Source organism: Miscanthus floridulus, chromosome 10 (genome assembly GCF_019320115.1).
Source record: "Miscanthus floridulus cultivar M001 chromosome 10, ASM1932011v1, whole genome shotgun sequence".
NCBI classification, from domain to species: domain Eukaryota; kingdom Viridiplantae; phylum Streptophyta; class Magnoliopsida; order Poales; family Poaceae; genus Miscanthus; species Miscanthus floridulus.
The window spans coordinates 75,661,939-75,681,180 of NC_089589.1; the positions used below are offsets into that span (position 1 = coordinate 75,661,939).

Sequence of the window (19,242 nt, forward strand, 5' to 3'; positions counted from 1 at the left end):
CGCTACCATTTATTCAATAGAATCCAAGATGTGACTCGTGGCTTTGTCGTCTCTGCTTTTGATGTCTTCCCCTGCTTGTATCGGCTCTTTTGCTCGGCACGACGTCTTCTAATCTCTCTGTACTTGTCAGCCGATATTTGCATCTTGGGATCGACCGTTCTAGCTTCTTTTGATTTGGTTGATGTTAAGACCTTAGTTTTTCCTTTGAATAGCCCAGCATCAACCATGTTTTGATCTCCTAGGAAAGGACTATCATCAACTTTCATTTTTCGAGGTGTATCAAATTTGAGCCTCCCCTGCTGAATAGCTCTCTGTATATGCTGCCTGAAAATTCTGCATTCATTAGTGGAATGAGAAGTAGCATTATGGAACTTGCAGAACTTCTTATTCTTCAACTGATCAGGGGGCAACATGACATGACCATCGGGCAACTTGATCTGCCCTTTCTTAAGCAAGAAATCGAAGAGCTTATCTGATTTGGTGACATCAAAGTCATAGCTCTCCTTGACTCCTCTTCCCCAAGGATTTGGCACCATCACTGTCTTCTTACCCTAATTCCATTCAGCCATAGCAACCTCTTCTTTTTCATCTTCATAGTCGTCATCGACTGAGTATGGATCATAAGCTTTGGCTACTATGGTACTCTTCTGGAACCGGGTATCTCTGCACATACTCTGGAATTAGCTATTGAGCACTGCTACTCATTGAGCCAATTGACTTAAGTTGTCAAATTATTGTCCCAACAGCTTTTCTTTCCACATCGGCAGCATTCCTTGAACAGCTAAAGTAGCTAGTTGATCATCGGCCAAGTTTAAGGAGAAGCACAAGTTCCTGGTTTCTCGAAACCTCTAAAGAAATTTAGTGCCCAATTCATTAGTCTTCTGTCTTTTAGTTGTCAGATCGGTAATCTTCTTTTCCCTAGTCCCAGTGTAAAAATATGTATGAAACTTCTTCTCCATGTCAGTCCAATTGGCAATGGAATTGACTGGCAATGATGAAAACCAAGTGAAGGCTGGCCCTGATAAGGATAGAGAGAAGAAACAAACTCGATGGGCATCCTCAATTGACGCTTCGCCCAATTATGTAAGATACCGACTGATATGTTCTATCGTGCTTGTACTGTCTTGGCCAGTGAGCTTAGCGAATTCTGGGAGCTTATAATTTGTGGGAAGAGCGACCAAATCATACCATTCTGGATATGGGCGTTTGTACAAAAAGGTCAGCCCTTTTGGCTTCCAACCGAACTGATTCTTCATCATCTCGGTCACCCTCAGCAATAATTCATCAGCATGCAGATTTGGATTCCTCTGCACCTGCTGACCCATCTGTGGATTGCAATCCCGTGTGCCTTGATATCCTGGATTTAGCATCATGTGGAGTGTATTATAATCTATGCCATAGTGATACCCTTGTGGAATCTCAATTTGTTGGCTCCTTTGCTGGCTTGCTCCTTGAAGTCTCTGATTGTAGACATAAGGATCTATATCTCTACGGATCCTTTTGATTGATGGTGCTATTTTTTGAGCCGATGACGGTATATGGACTAATGTGCCGAAATTGATCACCTGGTTCTGACTTTGCCCCGACGGCTGTTGCACATGCTGTACTGACAGTCCAGGATTGTAATGTATCTGATTTGTAGTAGTTCCTTGAGCCTGTTAAGATGAACCTTGAACTGTCTGGACATCACCACTACCAGCTGGTGCTGCTTCTTGATGGCTGGTACCAACTTGATTAGTCCCTTGGGTCGATGGATCTGGAATGTTGTAATAAGCCGGTCCACCTTGACCAACTAGAAATCCATGAATCGCCTCTCTCATGGCGTTGTGGAATATGTCCATGAAAGCTTCATTATGGCTTGATATGGCATCACGAACAAATTTATCTACAACTTCCTTAAAGAAATGCCTGTCTTCATCTTCAGTTGTATCTGTCTGCCCGTGTAGTAGAACTCTTGGTAGTAGAAATTTCTGAACAATTGTGTTGTCACATGTTTTGGTGTAGGACAACAAACATTTGTTCTGAAACTCTTCTGTAGCTTTGCTGATGATACCCTTATCCCTATTAGGTAGATCTTTATAATGCAGCATAAGGATGTCGTTGTTGTTGTGAACCGCCATCAAAGGATTGTGGGGTCCCATCGGGCATGCTAGAAATGTGTGTCAACACAGAATTTTCGTCCCGTGCCAAGGTCACACGCAGCAAGCCAGAAGGGTCTGCTCGATGGAGCTGTAGATCTGCCTAACTTCAGCGTAGGGATAGTTGATCCTACGCACTCCTCCCGAGACATGCCAGTCAATTTGACCCTGTAATTGATAAGGAGAGAAAGTTCATCAGTAATTAAGGGCGGAACTTGTCGGCGTTGCCAGACAGTCCCAAATGTGCGGCTCTGAGAGCCGATATGAAAGGAGATCGACTAAATAGTTGATTCTAGCATATTCATGAGAATAAATCGGTTAAAGCTCATTGGGTTGTATAAGAAGAATCGGTTATCATTCAGGACAAATGTCGTTATTTGAACAAATATTAATCAATTGCGATAAGATGTCAACAATGATTGGTTTATGCCAAGCCAATGATTACAGGTAACCGAACCCCTTTTTATATAAAGAAACAATTCAACATCACTTAACCGTTTAATAAAGATAAATCTAATGAACATGTTAGATCTCATCTATCGCTATGACCAGTGGGGCATGAGGCAGAATCATGCAGGCCGTAGAAATAACAATAGACTCAATGACCCTAACTCATTACTAATATTAGTGGGGCATGAGGCAGAATCATTGTAACACCCAAAAATTTTAGTGTTTTGAAATAAGAAAATTTGATTTAATTATGTTATTATGTGGGCATTGAAATATAGGAAAGAAATATTTTTTGTGAAAATAAAATCAAATATAAGGTTAGTAACATATTGATGCATTCATGCTGCTGCACATTTGTTTTTGTAATGATTGGCTTTGACTAGAGTTTGAATTTAATTCAAATTCAACTTGAAAATGAGATTGGAAAATTTATTTGGAAAAAAGAAAAGGAATTATTTTCCCACCCCTTCCTTTCTTCACTTTCGGCCCGACTCCATTTCTTTCTCAACCACCGGCCCGCTCTCTCTTTTCTCCCTCCGCGCCAGCCGCCAGCCCAGCCGGCCTAGCACCGCCCGCCCGCAAGGCGCGCGGCCCAGCACCGCTCGGGCAGGCAACCGCTGCCACCGCGCCTCCCTTCCCTCTCCGCAGCCACTGCTAGCCCGGGCCTGCCTGCTAGCGCTTCCCCCACCTCCCGCAACCGCCCCACGCCAGTCAAGCCGCAAGGCAGCAACCGCCACACTGCGCCCGCTCCTCGCGACGTGGGCGCGTCTCCCCGCGCCCGGCCCCTACAAAAGGGTGCTGAACCCCTCGCCGCTCCCCCTGCTGCTCTCCCCGTTCCAATTTCGCGCTCGCCCATGCACGAGGAGGCCACAACCGCCGCTCCAAAGTCGCCGGGTTCCACAGTATGCCCCTCCGCGCGAACCGCCCTCTCCGAGCCGCTGTCGACCCCGTTTCTCCCTGCTGTGAGCTTTGCCGTTCTTCCCTCTCTCTCCCTGTGCAATTTATTTCGCGTTTCGTGGCCCGTAGACCCCGTTTTGCATGCACCCATGAGCTTTCGGCCGCCGGCCATGGCGACCGCCGTCTCGGCACTCCCCTCCGGCCGCCGTATTGGCCTTGGCGGGTTCCCCTTCACCCCTGCCGTCTCCCGGTGCCCTCGGTTCTTCGAACCATGGCCCATGGGCCGTGTTTCGCACGCTCTGACGAGCTCCACGCCGTTGGCCCTGGCGCCTTGCCGCCGGTGTCACTGTGCCGGCCGGACCCCTTCTCTTTCTTCCCCAGAGCCAATCCAAGACATCCATCTCTAGATTTGCGGCCACCAGAAGCCGATACCCCTTCACGGGAAGATTTGCTAAAGAGCCCTCCTAGTTTCACCTATTTGAACCCGCAGTCCATAGCATTTTTCCCGAGTACGCTTTCTCGTTTTGAAAACGTAAAGTACACTGTTTTAGTCCAAAATATGTTTTTAGTATTTACAGAAATGCCACTAGATTTGTTTTGCTCATAAAAACTTTGTTTTAGCTCCGAATTGACCCGTGCAAATTGCGTTAGCTTCATAATTTCATAATCTACTTGTTAGTACCACTATTAATCAAGTTTGCAACTTTTAAATTCCATGGTTAGGTTTAATTAAATAAAGTGCTATAGGAAAACCCGTTTAATTCATAACTTTCGCGTTTTAGCTTCGATTTTCATGAACTTCGCGTTGACGTGATCGTAGCGAGACGTAGATTCTTTTCATAAACATTTTATCTTGTTTTCTATACTGTTGGTGTACTGTTCTAACTATAGGATTGTTTGCTTTGCATGAATGTTCCTGGAATGTTGTGTGTTGTCGTGTTGGTCGTGTTCAGACGGTGAGGAGAACGTTGGAGACCAAGAGTTCTTCGACGACCAGCAGGACCAGCAGGAGTTTGCTAACCAAGGCAAGTATAGCATGGGCCTACCTAGATGTCCTATTCACTTTAATTATTTACTCATGTGCATGTGTCTAACTTTGATAACCATAAGGACATCCTAGTCATTTGATGACATGTTTCCCTTGACTCCTTTGGGTTAATTACATATGGGTAGATTGCTAGTGCTCTAACTGAACATGATCTATACAATGGTTAATGGTTCTATGGAACTAAAGGTAAAACATGCTTTATAACAACTGATCCATAGGGCGAAGGAGCAAATGACTTTCGATCATGTTGTTCTCTGCCCTCCATAAGGACTTATCTGTCGGCAAAAGCTAGGACTGACAGTGCAACCATGAGAGTCATATGGCTCTGACTTTAGCTCAATAATAGGACCTTTCTAGCTTGTTAGAGGTTACCTTTATGGTGCAAAAGGGGCTTGCCATGTTGGGTATAGGGCTGCCTCTGTTCCTATGTGTATAGCCGCGATGGATATGTGCCATAGGAAAGGGGGTTCCTACATCTACCGAGGAAACCTAGCGGCCCTAACTTGTTAGAGAAACCTATGAAATGGCTCCATAGTGTACCCTGCTTGCTCACCTTGGCAGTGATATGGGAGTAATTAACCCAGGCATATGGGAATCATGACTCGCGGTGAATGTGCACCACCTCTACAGAGGGTTACAAACTGTTATAATAGCCGTGCTCACGGTCACGAGCGGCCCAGAAAACTCACAGAATAAATGGTTACTCATTGTGGTTCATTGATGATGGCATACGATGATAATATGATGCAAACGATTCTGATATCTGATTATGTGGGTTTAAATGGGAGCTTAAGCATAACTTGATAATAAAATCTTGACTTACTAAAAGTGCTAACTGTAGTAAACCAGTGTCATCCTTTTTGAGCTACATAACCCCATGTTATCTTGTTAAGTACGGGGAGTACTTACGCTTGTTTACTTTCTATATTTGGATGAAAATCCCGGATGGGTAACAGATGACAACATGTATGAGGAGTTTCCTGAGGATTATTAGGCTTGTGGTCAACCAGTTGACCTTCCCTGTGATGGAGTTCCATGAGAGAGTTATCTTTTTATCTTCCACTGTGTGATGTAAGACTAAGTTATATTATTAATCTTGATGTAAGAGACACCGTGATGATACTTTATGTCATTTGTCAGCTTGTGTGTGTGACTGATCCCTGGGCACACACGAGTTTTGTGTATTCAATTTTATCCTTAAAATTGGGTGTGACAAATTGGTATCAAAGCCGTGTTGACTATAGAACTCAAGCCTAGTTAGAAATGGTCGTTTTAGCATCTTTGCTCCTCTGGTTTCTTGCTTACTGTCTTCTTGTTATTTTATTAAAACATTTATGCTTTTCATACCTTAATCTATTATATAAAATTGTTGATTCTAATTCTATCTCACTTTAAATCTATAGATGTCTCATAACCCAAAGACCGCCCACCTTAGCACTGCTGGCTACCGTGCCTTGTTCACCCCACATGCTCCACAGGTGGAGAAGGAGATTGTGATCATCTCTGATGATGAGGATATGGCTACCCCAACACCTGCACCTGCTCCTACTCCAGCTGTTGCACCGGTCTATCCTGCTGTAGCTACACCCGAGGAGTCATCAGCTACTTCACCTACACCTGTGCCATCCCCAGCTATTCCTGTGGTGGATGAGGAGATAGGCTAGAAGTGCAAGTACTACTTCAAGCCAGCCCCTGAGACAGCCTACTACCACACCCTCCTCACCCATGTGCTGGATAACTACTACCCTGATCCGCATGCCTCCATCAGCTATCATTGTGCAGAGTACCAGCATCCTTTAGAGGCAACCTTTTGGAAGGTAGAGCTGGTTGTCACTGCTTGGAATGACATTAAGATTGGATATGAGGTGGAGACTGTCCACCGTGCCACTGCCAGGAGGGCCCATGCATTGGATGGCATGGAAGATGCAGCGCAGGATGCCTACATCTACTACCATGGTCGTTGCTTTGAGGCCATGACGGAGGATCGTTTCAGGTTCCTTCCTCGCAATGATCATGAGGGTGTTTGGCAAGTCTTGGCACCACCAGAGAGTGACCCAACTCTAGAAGCAATAGTGCAGCATGTCCATGCCATGCAAGGGGTAGATGAAGAAGTCAAGGGAGAGCTGCGTGCATCACAGAGGGCCGAGAGACACCTCTAAAAGCAAGTTGATGAACTACATGCTCAACTTGGGCAGCCACCGATCTACAAGAAGAAGCGCCAGTCATTCACCATGATTGACACCGCCCCATAGGTGTTAGGTGCCTTGTTTAAGATTACAACGTTGTTAGTTCGTGAGTCATGTTTAGACTTGTTGGTCTTGTGAACTTTGATGATTTGATGCTTTTAATTGTGAACTTGGTTGATTTAGAGTTTGGTTGTTTGCTGGAAGTTTGTGGGCATGTCCACAACTTCCTTAGGTTGGAACCTTAAGTTTAGATGAAATCTTAATGCAGATGGTTTGTTTTATCTTATCTCTGCTGTGCTGTTTTCTAGAGCAGCCTGTGATCTTTATTTTGTATCTCGAAATATGGGCTGTCAAAAATTCTGAAATTTTTGTGGAGATATCTACACTTCTGTATCTTTCAAATGTCTCTGGAATCACATCCAAAGCTGTTCAAGTTTGTGAGATCTAGCTGTCACAAGTTGATGTTCCTACGCAGACTGGAACCCAGAACAGATTCGGTTTAGCCCTATTTATGACCATGTCTATGTTAGAATCTGTAAAAGTGATCTAAATAAAAGTTGTAGCTGATCTCCTGAGCTTTCTAACCATTCTTGGTACACCTCTGTTGGACCTCTGAAACTCGAGTTATAACAGATTTACTGAACTGCTGTTTTTTGAATCTTGTCCAGAAAATTTTCAGCATTGTTCCTTATCTTTATAAGCTCTCTATAAAAGGGAAATCTCTAAAATTTTGCGCATTTGTTGGAAAGCAGATGGCCGCAAGAGGAGGAAGAGGCAGAGGCCATGGTCGTGGACATGATGCTCTCATAAATCCACCACCACCTCCACCAGTGACTATGGACCAATTGATGGGAATGCAGGCGCAATTGATGCAAGCTATGATGTAGCGCTTGGATAACGAACCTACAACAGGACCACCGCCTGTTCAGGTCAGAGATAAGCGTGGAGAGTTTATGAAGGGTCGCCAACCGGTGTTCACCCATGCCTCAGACCCTATGGAGGCAGATGATTGGTTGCGTGCTGTGGAGAAGCAACTTAACATAGCACAATGCAACGATCTTGAGAAGGTGTTGTATGCTTCTGGTCAACTCCAGGGAGCAGCTCATGATTGGTGGGATTCTTTCCAGTATGGATGCCCCAACAATGCTCCTGCTATCGCCTGGCAGGAATTCAAGGACAACTTTCAGTCATATCATATCCCCGATGGACTGGTGGAATTGAAGCAAGAGGAATTCAGATCCCTTAAGGAAGGATCCATGACTGTGGTGGAGTATCGTGACAAGTTTGCTCAACTGTCACGTTATGCTCCAAATGATGTAGCTGATGATAAGGATAAGCAACGCCGCTTCCTCAAGGGGCTCTATGATGGACTGCAGCTTCAGCTGATGTCCAACACCTACCCTAACTTTCAGTCCTTGGTGAACTGCGCTATTGTGATCGATGATAACGCAAAGAGATGGAAGCCAAGAAGAGGAGGCTTCAAGGGCAAGCTTCTGGAAGCAACACCCGCCCACGTGCTTATCCCCAGTAGGGTTTTTAGTAGAGGAATCAAGGACCATCTAACCAGGGAAATCATGGTCAGTATCCTCAGCATAACCAGTTCTAGCAACGCCCTCAGTACCAGCAACAGTATGGTAATCAGCGTCCCCCGCAACAGACTGGCAATCCGGCAACACGCTAGTGAATGACCAACAATGCTCCAGAGAAGAGTGGTGCACCCAATAACCCCAATGCATGCTACCGCTATGGAGAAGTAGGTCACTATGCTCATTAGTGTCTAAAGAAGCAAAACCAGCAGGCTCCTCAGAACCAGACTGGCAATCAGAAGTTCAACGCCTAACCACCTCACACTGCGAAGGTGAACTATGTGTCATCTGATGCAGCTCAGGAGATGCCCGAGGTCATGTTGGGTACGTTCAGTGTCAACTCTATCTCTGCTATAGTACTTTTTTATTCCGGTACTTCGCATTCTTTTATTTCCCAAGCTTTTGTTAGAATGCATTGCATACCTTTGTGTGCCATGAAAAACCCCATACTAGTAAATTCACCGGGAGGTAGTATGCTCACTTCTTATTGGAGTCCCTCAACTAGCATTTCCTTAAGGGGGGTAGACTTCAAAGTGAAACCTATTGTGTTGAGAACAGCGGGAATTGATCTTATTCTAGGAATGGATTGGATGAAACAACACCGGGCAGTGATTCAGTATCAGGAGAAATCTATGGTTGTGACATCACTCAATGGAGATAGAATCTATGTAGAAGTGGTAGTGCAAGCTCAGCCTACAGCCACAGTGAACCAGCTAGATGGTGATGCCCATAAACAAGATCGTGTTGTGGAGGAGTTCCCGGATGTCTTCCCCAATGACTTGCCAGGTATGCCACCTGACCGAGACATTGAATTCATTATTGAATTATTACCTAGAACTACACCAATAGCTAAACGTCCATATAGAATGGGGGTTAATGAATTAGAAGAGCTTAAGAAACAACTAAAAGAGTTGCAAGAAAAAGGTTTCATACGCCCCAGTTCTTCCCCATGGGGGGCACCTGTGATCTTTGTGGATAAGAAGGATGGTAGTCAACGGATGTGTGTGGATTACCATTCACTTAATGAGGTTACAATCAAGAATAAATACCCTTTGCCTAGGATTGATGATTTGTTTGATCAGTTGAGGGGAGCCTATGTGTTCTCCAAGATTTATCTCCGCTCAGGATACCATCAGCTTAAGATTCGAAACTCAGACATACCCAAGACATCATTAAATACATGGTATGGCTTGTATGAGTATACCGTTATGTCTTTTGGATTGACCAATGCACCTGCATACTTTATGTATCTGATGAATAAGGTGTTCATGGAGTTTCTTGATAAATTTGTGGTGGTATTCATTGATGACATACTGATATTCTCCAAGACCAAAGAAGAACATGTTGAACATATAAGGTTGGTCTTGCAAAAGCTTAGAGAACATAAGTTGTATAATAAGCGGAGCAAGTTTGAGTTTTGGTTGAAGGAGGTCTCTTTTCTGGGTCATGTTGTCTCCAATGGTGGAATAGCAGTGGATCCAGGCAAAGTACAAGATGTGTTGAATTGGAAGCTACCAATCAATGTAAGTGAGATTCATAGCTTTTTGGGATTGGCTGGATATTACAGGAGGTTCATTGGAGGTTTTTCCAAGCTTGCTAAGCCTATGACAGCTCTGTTTGAAAAGAATGCTAAATATGTATGGTCGGATAAATGCCAGGCAAACTTTGATGAGCTAAAGAAGAGATTGACTACAACTCCAGTATTGATTTTGCCCGACTTAAGCAAGAACTTCTCTATATATTGTGATGCATCCCGTTTGGGCCTTGGACGTGTGCTTATGCAAGAAGGAAGAGTGGTGGCATATGCATCTAGACAATTGAGGAAGCATGAGTTGAATTACCCTACTCATGACTTGGAATTGACAGCTATGGTACATGCTTTGAAAATCTGGAGACATTATCTAATTGGGCATAAGAGTGATATCTATATAGATCCCAAGAGTTTGAAGTATATCTTTACCCAATCAGATCTAAATCTAAGACAACATCGTTGGTTAGAATTGATCAAAGACTATGATTTGGAAGTGCATTATCATCCGGGAAAGGCAAATGTTGTAGCTGATGCACTTAGCAGGAAGAGCTATGCTAATGGACTTGGGATGACATTTATGTCAGCAGAGTTATGTGCTGAAATGGAGTATCTCAACTTGAGTCTTGTCACTAATGCAATGGAATTGGTGATAGAGCCTACATTGGAGCAAGAGATACGCAAAGGTCAATTGGAGGATGAAAAACTAAAAGAGATAGCAGAGAATGTAGTGCTTGGAAAGGCACTAGGATTCAGGATGGATGAGAATGGTACTCTTTGGTTCAGGAAAAGGATATGTGTACCTGAAGTGAAGGCTATCCATGACGCAATTCTGCAAGAGGCACATGAATCCGCTTATTCCATACATCCCGGAAGTACCAAGATGTATTTGGATCTCAAGGAGAAGTATTGGTGGTATGGTTTGAAGAGAGATGTGGCAGAGTATGTGGCTTTGTGTGACACTTGTCAAAGAGTGAAAGCTAAGCATCAAAGACCTATAGGGTTGTTACAACCAATGAAGATTCCTGAATGGAAATGGAAAGAAGTTGGTATGGATTTTATCGTAGGTTTGCCCCGCACTCAAAGAGGTTATGATTCAATATGGGTAATAGTGGATCAACTCACCAAGGTTGCTCACTTTTTACCAGTCAAGACTACCTATATGGGTGCAAGGCTAGCAGAGTTGTACATGGAAAGAATAGTGTGCTTACATGGTGTTCCCAAGAAAATTGTGTCGGATAGAGGCACTCAGTTTACATCGCAGTTCTGGCAGAAAGTACATAGATCTTTGGGGACAAAGTTGAATTTTAGTTCTGCTTACCACCCGCAAACTGATGGACAGACTGAAAGGATCAACAAGATTTTGGAAGATATGTTGAGAGCTTGAGCACTACAGTATGGTAATAGTTGGGATAAGGGTCTGCCATATGCGGAGTTCTCATACAACAACAGTTACTAGAAGAGTCTCAAGATGGCACCTTTCGAGTCGTTGTATGGACGTAAATGTAGAATGCCTTTGTTCTGGAATCAGACTGGTGAAACTCAAGTGTTTGGACCCGATGTCCTTAGAGACGTAGAAGAACATGTGAGAATGATTAGAGACAATTTGAGAGTGGCTCAATCCCGACTGAAGAGTTATGCTGATACTCGTAGAAGAGAACTGACTTTTGAAGTTGGAGATTATGTGTACTTGAAGGTGTCACCAATGAGAAGTGTGAAAAGATTCAATATGAAGGGAAAGTTGGCACCAAGGTATATAGGACCTTTTAAGATCCTAGAGAGACGTGGAGAAGTAGCCTATCAATTGGAACTGCCTGAAAGTTTGTTAGGTGTGCATGATGTGTTCCATGTTTCTTAATTGAAAAAGTGTTTGAGGGTACCAGAAGTGCAAATTCCTTTGGAAGAGCTTACTGTTATGGAAGATCTTACATATGAAGAGTATCCGATAAAGATCTTGGAAACTGTAGAAAGAGTTACAAGAAGCCGAACTATAAAGATGTGCAAGGTGCAGTGGAATCGGTATACAGAGGATGAGGCTACTTGGGAAAGAGAAGAGTATCTAAGAAAGTCTTATCCCCAACTGTTTGAGTAAGCAATCACCCAAATCTCGAGGATGAGATTCATCTTAAGGGGGGTAGAATTGTAACACCAAAAAATTTCAGTCTTTTGAAATAAGAAAATTCAATTTAATTATGTTATTATGTGGGCATTGAAATATAGGAAAGAAATAATTTTTGTGAAAATAAAATCAAATATAAGGTTAGTAACATGTTGATGCATTCATGATGCTGCACATTTGTTTTTGTAATGATTGGCTTTGACTAGAGTTTGAATTGAATTCAAATTCAACTTGAAAATGAGATTGGAAAATATATTTGGAAAAAAGAAAAGGAATTCTTTTCCCTCCCCTTCCTTTCTTCACTTTCGGCCCGGCTCCATTTTTTTCTCAACCGCCAGACCGCTCTCTCTTTTCTCCCTCCGCGCCAGCCGCCAGCCCAGCCGGCCTAGCACCGCTTGGCCAGGCAACCGCTGCCACTGCGCCTCCCTTCCCTCTCCGTAGCCGCTTCCCCCACCTCCCGCAACCGCCCCACGCCAGTCAAGCCACAAGGTAGCAACCGCCGCCCCGCGCCCGCTCCTCGCGGCGTGGGCGCGTCTCCCCGCGCCCAGCCTCTACAAAAGGGTGCCGAACCCCTCGCCGATCCCCCTGCTGCTCTCCCCATTCCAATTTCATGCCTGCCCGTGCATGAGGAGGCCGCAACCACCGCTCTGAAGTCGCTGGGATCCGTTGTCTGCCCCTCCGCGCGAACCGCCGTCTCTGAGCCGCCGTCGACCCTGTTTCTCGACGCTGTGAGCTTCGCCGTTCTTCCCTCTCTCTCCCCGTGCAGTTTATTTCTCATATCATGGCCTATAGACCCCGTTTTGCATGTGCCTGCGAGCTTTCGACCGCCAGCCATGGCGACCGCCATCTCGGCACTCCCCGCTGGCCGCCGTATTGGCCTTGGCGGGTTCCCCTTCACCCCCGTCGTCTCTCGGTGCCCTCGGTTCTTCAAACCGTGGCCCGTGGACTGTGTTCCGCACGCTCCGGTGAGCTCCACGCTGCCGGCCATGGAGCCTTGCCATCGGTGTCACTATGTCGGCCGAACCCTTTCTCTTTCTTCCCCAGAGCCAATCCAAGCCGTCCATCTCCAGATCTGCGGCCACCAGAAGCCGATACCCATTCGCGGGTAGATTTGCTAAAGAGCCCTCCTGGTTTCACCTATTTGAACCCACAGTCCATAGCATTTTCCCGAGTACGCTTTCTCGTTTTGAAAACGTAAATTACACTATTTTAGTCCAAAATACGTTTTCAGTATTTACAGAAATGCCACTAGATTTGTTTTGCTCATAAAAACTTCGTTTTAGCTCCGAATTGACCCGTTCAAATTGCGTTAGCTTCATAATTTCATAATCTATGTATTAGTACCACTGTTAATCAAGTTTGCAACTTTTAAATTTCATGGTTAGGTTTAATTAAATAAAGTGCTATAGGAAAACCCGTTTAATTCATAATTTTCGCGTTTTAGCTCTGATTTTCGTGAACTTCGTGTTGACGTGATCGTAGCGACAAATAGATTCTTTTCATAAACATTTTATCTTGTTTTCTATGTTGTTGGTGTACTGTTCTAACTATAGGATTGTTTGCTTTGCATGAATGTTCCTATAATGTTGTGTGTTGCCGTGTTGGTCGTGTTCAGACGGTGAGGAGAACGTTGGAGACCAAGAGTTCTTCGATGACCAGCAGGACCAGTAGGAGTTTGCTAACCAAGGCAAGTATAGCATGGGCCTACCTTGATGTCCTATTCACTTTAATCATTTACTCATGTGCATGTGTCTAACTTTGACAACCATAAGGACATCCTAGTCATTTGATGACATGTTTCCCTTGACTCCTTTGGGTTAATTGCATATGGGTAGATTGCTAGTGCTCTAACTGAACATGATCTATACAATGGTTAATGGTTCTATGGAACTAAAGGTAAAACATGCTTTATAACTACTGATCCATAGGGTGAAGGAGCAAATGACTTTCGATCATGTTGTTCTCGGCCCTCCATAAGGACTTATCTGTTGGCAAAAGCTGGGACTGACAGTGCAACCGTGAGAGTCATATGGCTCTGACTTTATCTCAGTAATAGGACCTTTTCTAGCTTGTTAGAGGTTACCTTTATGGCACAAAAGGGGCTTGCCACATTAGGTATAGGGCTGCCTCTGTTCCTATGTGTATAGCCGTGATGGATATGTGACATAGGAAAGGGGGGTTCCTACATCTGCCTACTGAGGAAACCTAGCGGCCCTAACTTGTTAGAGAAACCTATGAAATTGCTCCATAGTGTACCCTGCCCGCTCACCTTGGCAGAGATATGGGAGTAATTAACCCGGGCATATGGGAATCACGACTCGTGGTGAATGTGCACCACCTCTGCAGAGGGTTACAAACTATTATAACAGTCATGCTTATGGTCACGAGGGGCCCGGAAAACTCACAAAATAAATGGTTACTCATTGTGGTTCATTGATGATGGTATACGATGATAATATGATGCAAACAATTCTAATATCTGATTATGTGGGTTTAAATGGGAGCTTAAGCATAACTTGATAATAAAATCTTGACTTACTAAAAGTGCTAACTGTAGTAAACTAGTGTCATCCTTTTTGAGCTACATAACCCCATGTTATCTTGTTAAGTACAGGAAGTACTTATGCTTGTTTACTTTCTATATTTGGATGAAAATCCCGGATGGGTAACAGATGACAACGTGTATGAGTAGTTTCCTGAGGATTATTAGGCTTGTGGTCAACCAGTTGACCTTCCCTATGATGGAGTTCCACGAGAGAGTTATCTTTTTATCTTTCGCTGTGTGATGTAAGACTAAGTTATATTATTAATCTTGATGTAAGAGACACCGTGATGATACTTTATGTAATTTGTCAGCTTGTGTGGGTGACTGATCCTTGGGCACACACGAGTTTTGTGCATTCAATTTTATCCTTAAAATTGGGTGTCACAATCATGCAGGTCGTAATACAATAACAAGATCATGGGGCTAACACATCTTTCAACCTATCTTTACTTCAACGGCCTCATGATGCGAACTATTCGTGAAAGCACTCGATATCGGCTAAAACAGCCGATTCAGGCATAGCGCACAGTTAAAGTCATGCCTTATCAGGAATAGATCTATCAAATAACGATCCCCACTCCATGGTGCTAACAGTGGGGAGTGAGGCAGAATCACACAGGCTGTGATAACGGGCCATGGAACGGTTCTCGCTAGCCAATAAATGTACTCAAGACGCAACATGCTTTAATCACACGCTATGCATGATCAAGATTGACGTAAAATAGCCGATAAAACGTAACTCATCGTTTAATGTGTGGATTAGATCAGTTTTAGATTAACAAACGATGGGCTAAACAAGATATAAGGCCGATCTAGATCAATCCCAATCGGGCAGAGTGATATTGTTGTAATTTAGATAAATAATGAAAGCAATAAGCAATATCGGTAACTTAATGAATCTACCAAAGACTGTCATTCTAAGGTAGAGCTGATAACTTGACCTTGATCTAGTTCATGAAGTGGGGGTCGACCGGATCGATGCAGCCATACTTGAACTAGGCAATAATCGATAACTAACTTATACCAGAGTCGCAGTGGAGGTCGGCCGGATTGATGCAGCCGTACGAATAGAGGTATAAGCCATGACGGTACTTACAACAAGCAGTGGAGGTCGACCGGATCGATGCAGCCGTACTTGTTGAAGAACTCACCGAGATCTACTCTACTCCTACTCCTAAGGGGTGGCCAGAGCCGAAAAAGCAAATAACTTGTATATTGGATTGATTGTTGTCCTTTACAATAGTCGGGGTTTGGTATTTATACCCGGGCCCTGTGCATGACTCCTGTCTAAGCACGACTCATTATAATTTTTGACCCTAGAGAAAACATTCCTAATTTAAGATAACTTGGACTCTAATCTTTCCTTTTTTGTAGAGTCCAGCATGTCTCATCTTGGCGCCGATCATAACCTTTGTCATTATCCACTGGCGCTATCTGAAGAAAGTCGATTCTAGTTTTGCGTTCGAATTAGCTGGTTCCGATCTGCATGCAATTGATTCCTTGATGACATGATCTTGGGAGCTTTCGAGTCCCTGTGACCCTTCTTCCAAATTTTGGTGTAAACAATTCGCCTAAATGGTCGTTTACCATTTACACACCATTTCCGTTAAATCAACCGTTTATCCTGTTTAAATGATTGTTTTGTCTGTTTAAGTAGTTGTTTAACCTGAATAATGGCTAAATAACAAGTGACCGACTATTAACCATTTAATGTTAGGATAACATTGATTAAAGGTAGTGTTACAAATTTGTTTCAGGAGACATTGCATATACACAAATTTGAGAAAGAAGAAGATCAAGCAACAAAGACTATTAATGGCTATTTGGCTGGTGTTGAAGAGAATGCTGAGCAACGTATCATTTTGACTATGAATAAGAACTTGTTTAAAAATTGGCCATTAATGTCTTCTATTGTTCTCTTTTGTATAGCTGGCTTTGATGACATGACATATATGGAGGTATAATTTTACAGTTTTATATAGATTTGCCATTTTCATTGATATACCTTCAATATTGGTATTTTATATGAAAAAGATATCATGTAAGCATGAGATAGTTATCTTCTCTACTAAACACATTTTAATAACCCTTTTTGTGGATACAACTTTTTTACTTACATAAGTATATACATAAGGAGATATTATTCACTAGTTGTACTGAACCTTTCTTGAAGAGGCTAAAATTGAGCTAGAGAAGAGATAGTTATCTTCTCTACTAAACACATTTTAATAACCCTTTTTGTGGATACAACTTTTTTACTTACATAAGTATATACATAAGGAGATATTATTCACTAGTTGTACTGAACCTTTCTTGAAGAGGCTAAAATTGAGCTAGAGAAGATAGTGATTAGCCGATGGCAAAAGCTATTTAATGAGAAAATAATTTATCTCTAGTTTCTATTCCATGTTTGGAAGCATCTGCCATCCTATTTTATTTCCAGCATGCACATTCGTTCTAATTCATTTCTCTTATATATACTACAAACAATATCATGTTTCAGAAATAAAGTGTTTTCTTTAAAACTGTAGTACCATACAAAAATTTGAAGATATCATAATAATTGTCAACTTCTAGAGGTCTCAATATAAATGTAAAAATAGAGATAATACAATAGTTCTCTATTTTTTAGATTAAAATAAGTCAAACTCTAATTAAAATGGGTTGTTGTTCAGTTGTGTGAATCAGTTAAATATATACGAATAATATTTAGTTATTTTATTATACATATTACCACTGATATTCACAAATTATACTCAATTTGACTTTGTCCTAAGTGAAATTCCTTTAACTTTGACCAAGTTTATGAAAAAATCACCATTATCTCCAACATTATATTAGTTTCATTAAGTTCACCATGAAATATGTTTTGATAGTGCATTAATTTTTAACTTGTACATGTTACTCTATTTTTTCTAAAAACTTGGTCAAAACTGGAGAAGTTTGACTTAGGACAAAACTAAAGTGTACTATAATTTGAAATGTAGGGTTGCCTTAACATTGAGAGGATTGAAGAATGCGTCCCAACATTGTGAGAATTCCTTATTTGATCCTTTTTCCCTTTCTCATCATTGTTTACTTTTATCATTTTGTGCAGATTGCTATTATGTGAAACAAAAAATGGAGTTTTGATTTTTTCTGAATATTATGACATTTTTAAAAGAGCTATAAGCTATTTTACCATGAAATTAGCATCTGTCCACTAATAATTTAAATAACATTGCAGTTGTTTCCTCTATGGGCTGAAAGTGATAAAAGTTATGGCGGACTAAGTCTACTATCTGAGGATGTTGGTCAAGTATTTGCAATTATAGGTATATAAATATTGTTTTGAGATAAGGTATATTAAAAATTATTATCAACCATACCATGTTATTAATAAATTTGCTATTCTTGATAAAATCTTAGTATATTTGGTATAATGCGTGTGATATATTTGTGTTGAGCCTCTCCGGCGGTATATATAGAGGATGGGGACTTAGAGGGCAAGGTGCCTCTTGGATACATATTTGTGTAACAGATTACAATATTTTAACTACTAAATGTATTATAATTTCACATCCCCACACTCGTAGCATGAGCATCACAAATGGTCTGAATAGAGGAGAAGTCAAAGACCGGCATCTCTCACAGCCGTATTATAGATGCTACGACTAGAGTATGAATTGAGAATTAGCTCATGCAGATGATAGCCCATTTTATTGCAAGAGTAACCGAGGTTGAGGTGGACATGTTGAACCTGTGCAGAGAGGGTCAAAATCATCAACAGAGGCACACAAGTACACACAATCAACAGCTTCTCACTGACAATTGCAGCACGCCATTGAAAAGGATCTAGATGGCTGGAGGAGGGGGTTGAATATCCTATCAAAAAAGTTGTACAAAAGCACAAACTAAAGCAAAGTGGTTAGATAAAAACACAATCCTAATAACCACTACTTTGCCTAGCCTACTCATAGCAAAGCAAGCCTCCTAAACAATTCTAGTAGCAAGGCGAACTACCACTAAGCACGTCAACCACACAAGATGCTGGCAACCACTACTAGTTTAGCTGAGCAAGAAAACAACTAAAGTAGCTACATTACTCAACTAGAGAGCTACTATAAACTAGGAGCTACACAAGAAACAACACAACAAGCTAAGTACAATAAGTAAAGGACAAGTGTAGATGATTAAACCACCAAGGGCAAGAGGAACATAAGATTTATCCCTGAGGTTTAGTTGCTTGCCGGCAACCTACGTCCTCATCTCGAGGTGAGTCTTTTGGTGATCTATTCACAAGCTAACAAGCCTCTCAAGCTTGACCCAAACATGAGTGCCTCAAGAAGTCAATCAACAAAGAGCACGCCAACTAGCCTTGAGCATTCCACTATAGTTGTTCTTCATGATCTCTCGTGGAGTGAGCACAATACCGCTCACAATCAACTCAACCAGAGACACCAAACAAGCACCACAAGGTGCTCAACGATCCACTTCTACTCCAAGCCATCTCTGTGGCAGCAACCACCAAGAGTAAAAAGAAACCCGCAACCCATGATGAACTAATGCCACTAAATGCAAACTGTAACAACCTAGAAATCCACACACCAAAAATCACAACTACAAAATTTTTCTTAAAACTCCCATGTGATGATGAGTGACATTGTAGGAGCCAACCCTAAGATTTGCATTAGAAGTAACCCAACCTAAGTCAACACATAAGCATGGCATATCATTTGTTAATTATGATTATTAAATTTTCAACA

The 19,242-nt window shown here is 42.4% G+C and overlaps 1 protein-coding gene across 1 annotated transcript in view; it reads left to right on the forward strand.

Annotated features, from left to right (window-relative positions):
• Positions 1-16,461, forward strand: part of LOC136486520 (protein ZINC INDUCED FACILITATOR-LIKE 1-like) — a 30,848-nt gene extending 14,387 nt beyond the window's left edge. Inside the window, exon 7 of the mRNA XM_066483431.1 lies at positions 16,255-16,461. Coding sequence (XP_066339528.1) covers positions 16,255-16,461 — 207 coding nt within the window. The remainder of the gene's footprint in view (positions 1-16,254) is intronic.
• Positions 16,462-19,242: the final 2,781 nt, after the last annotated feature.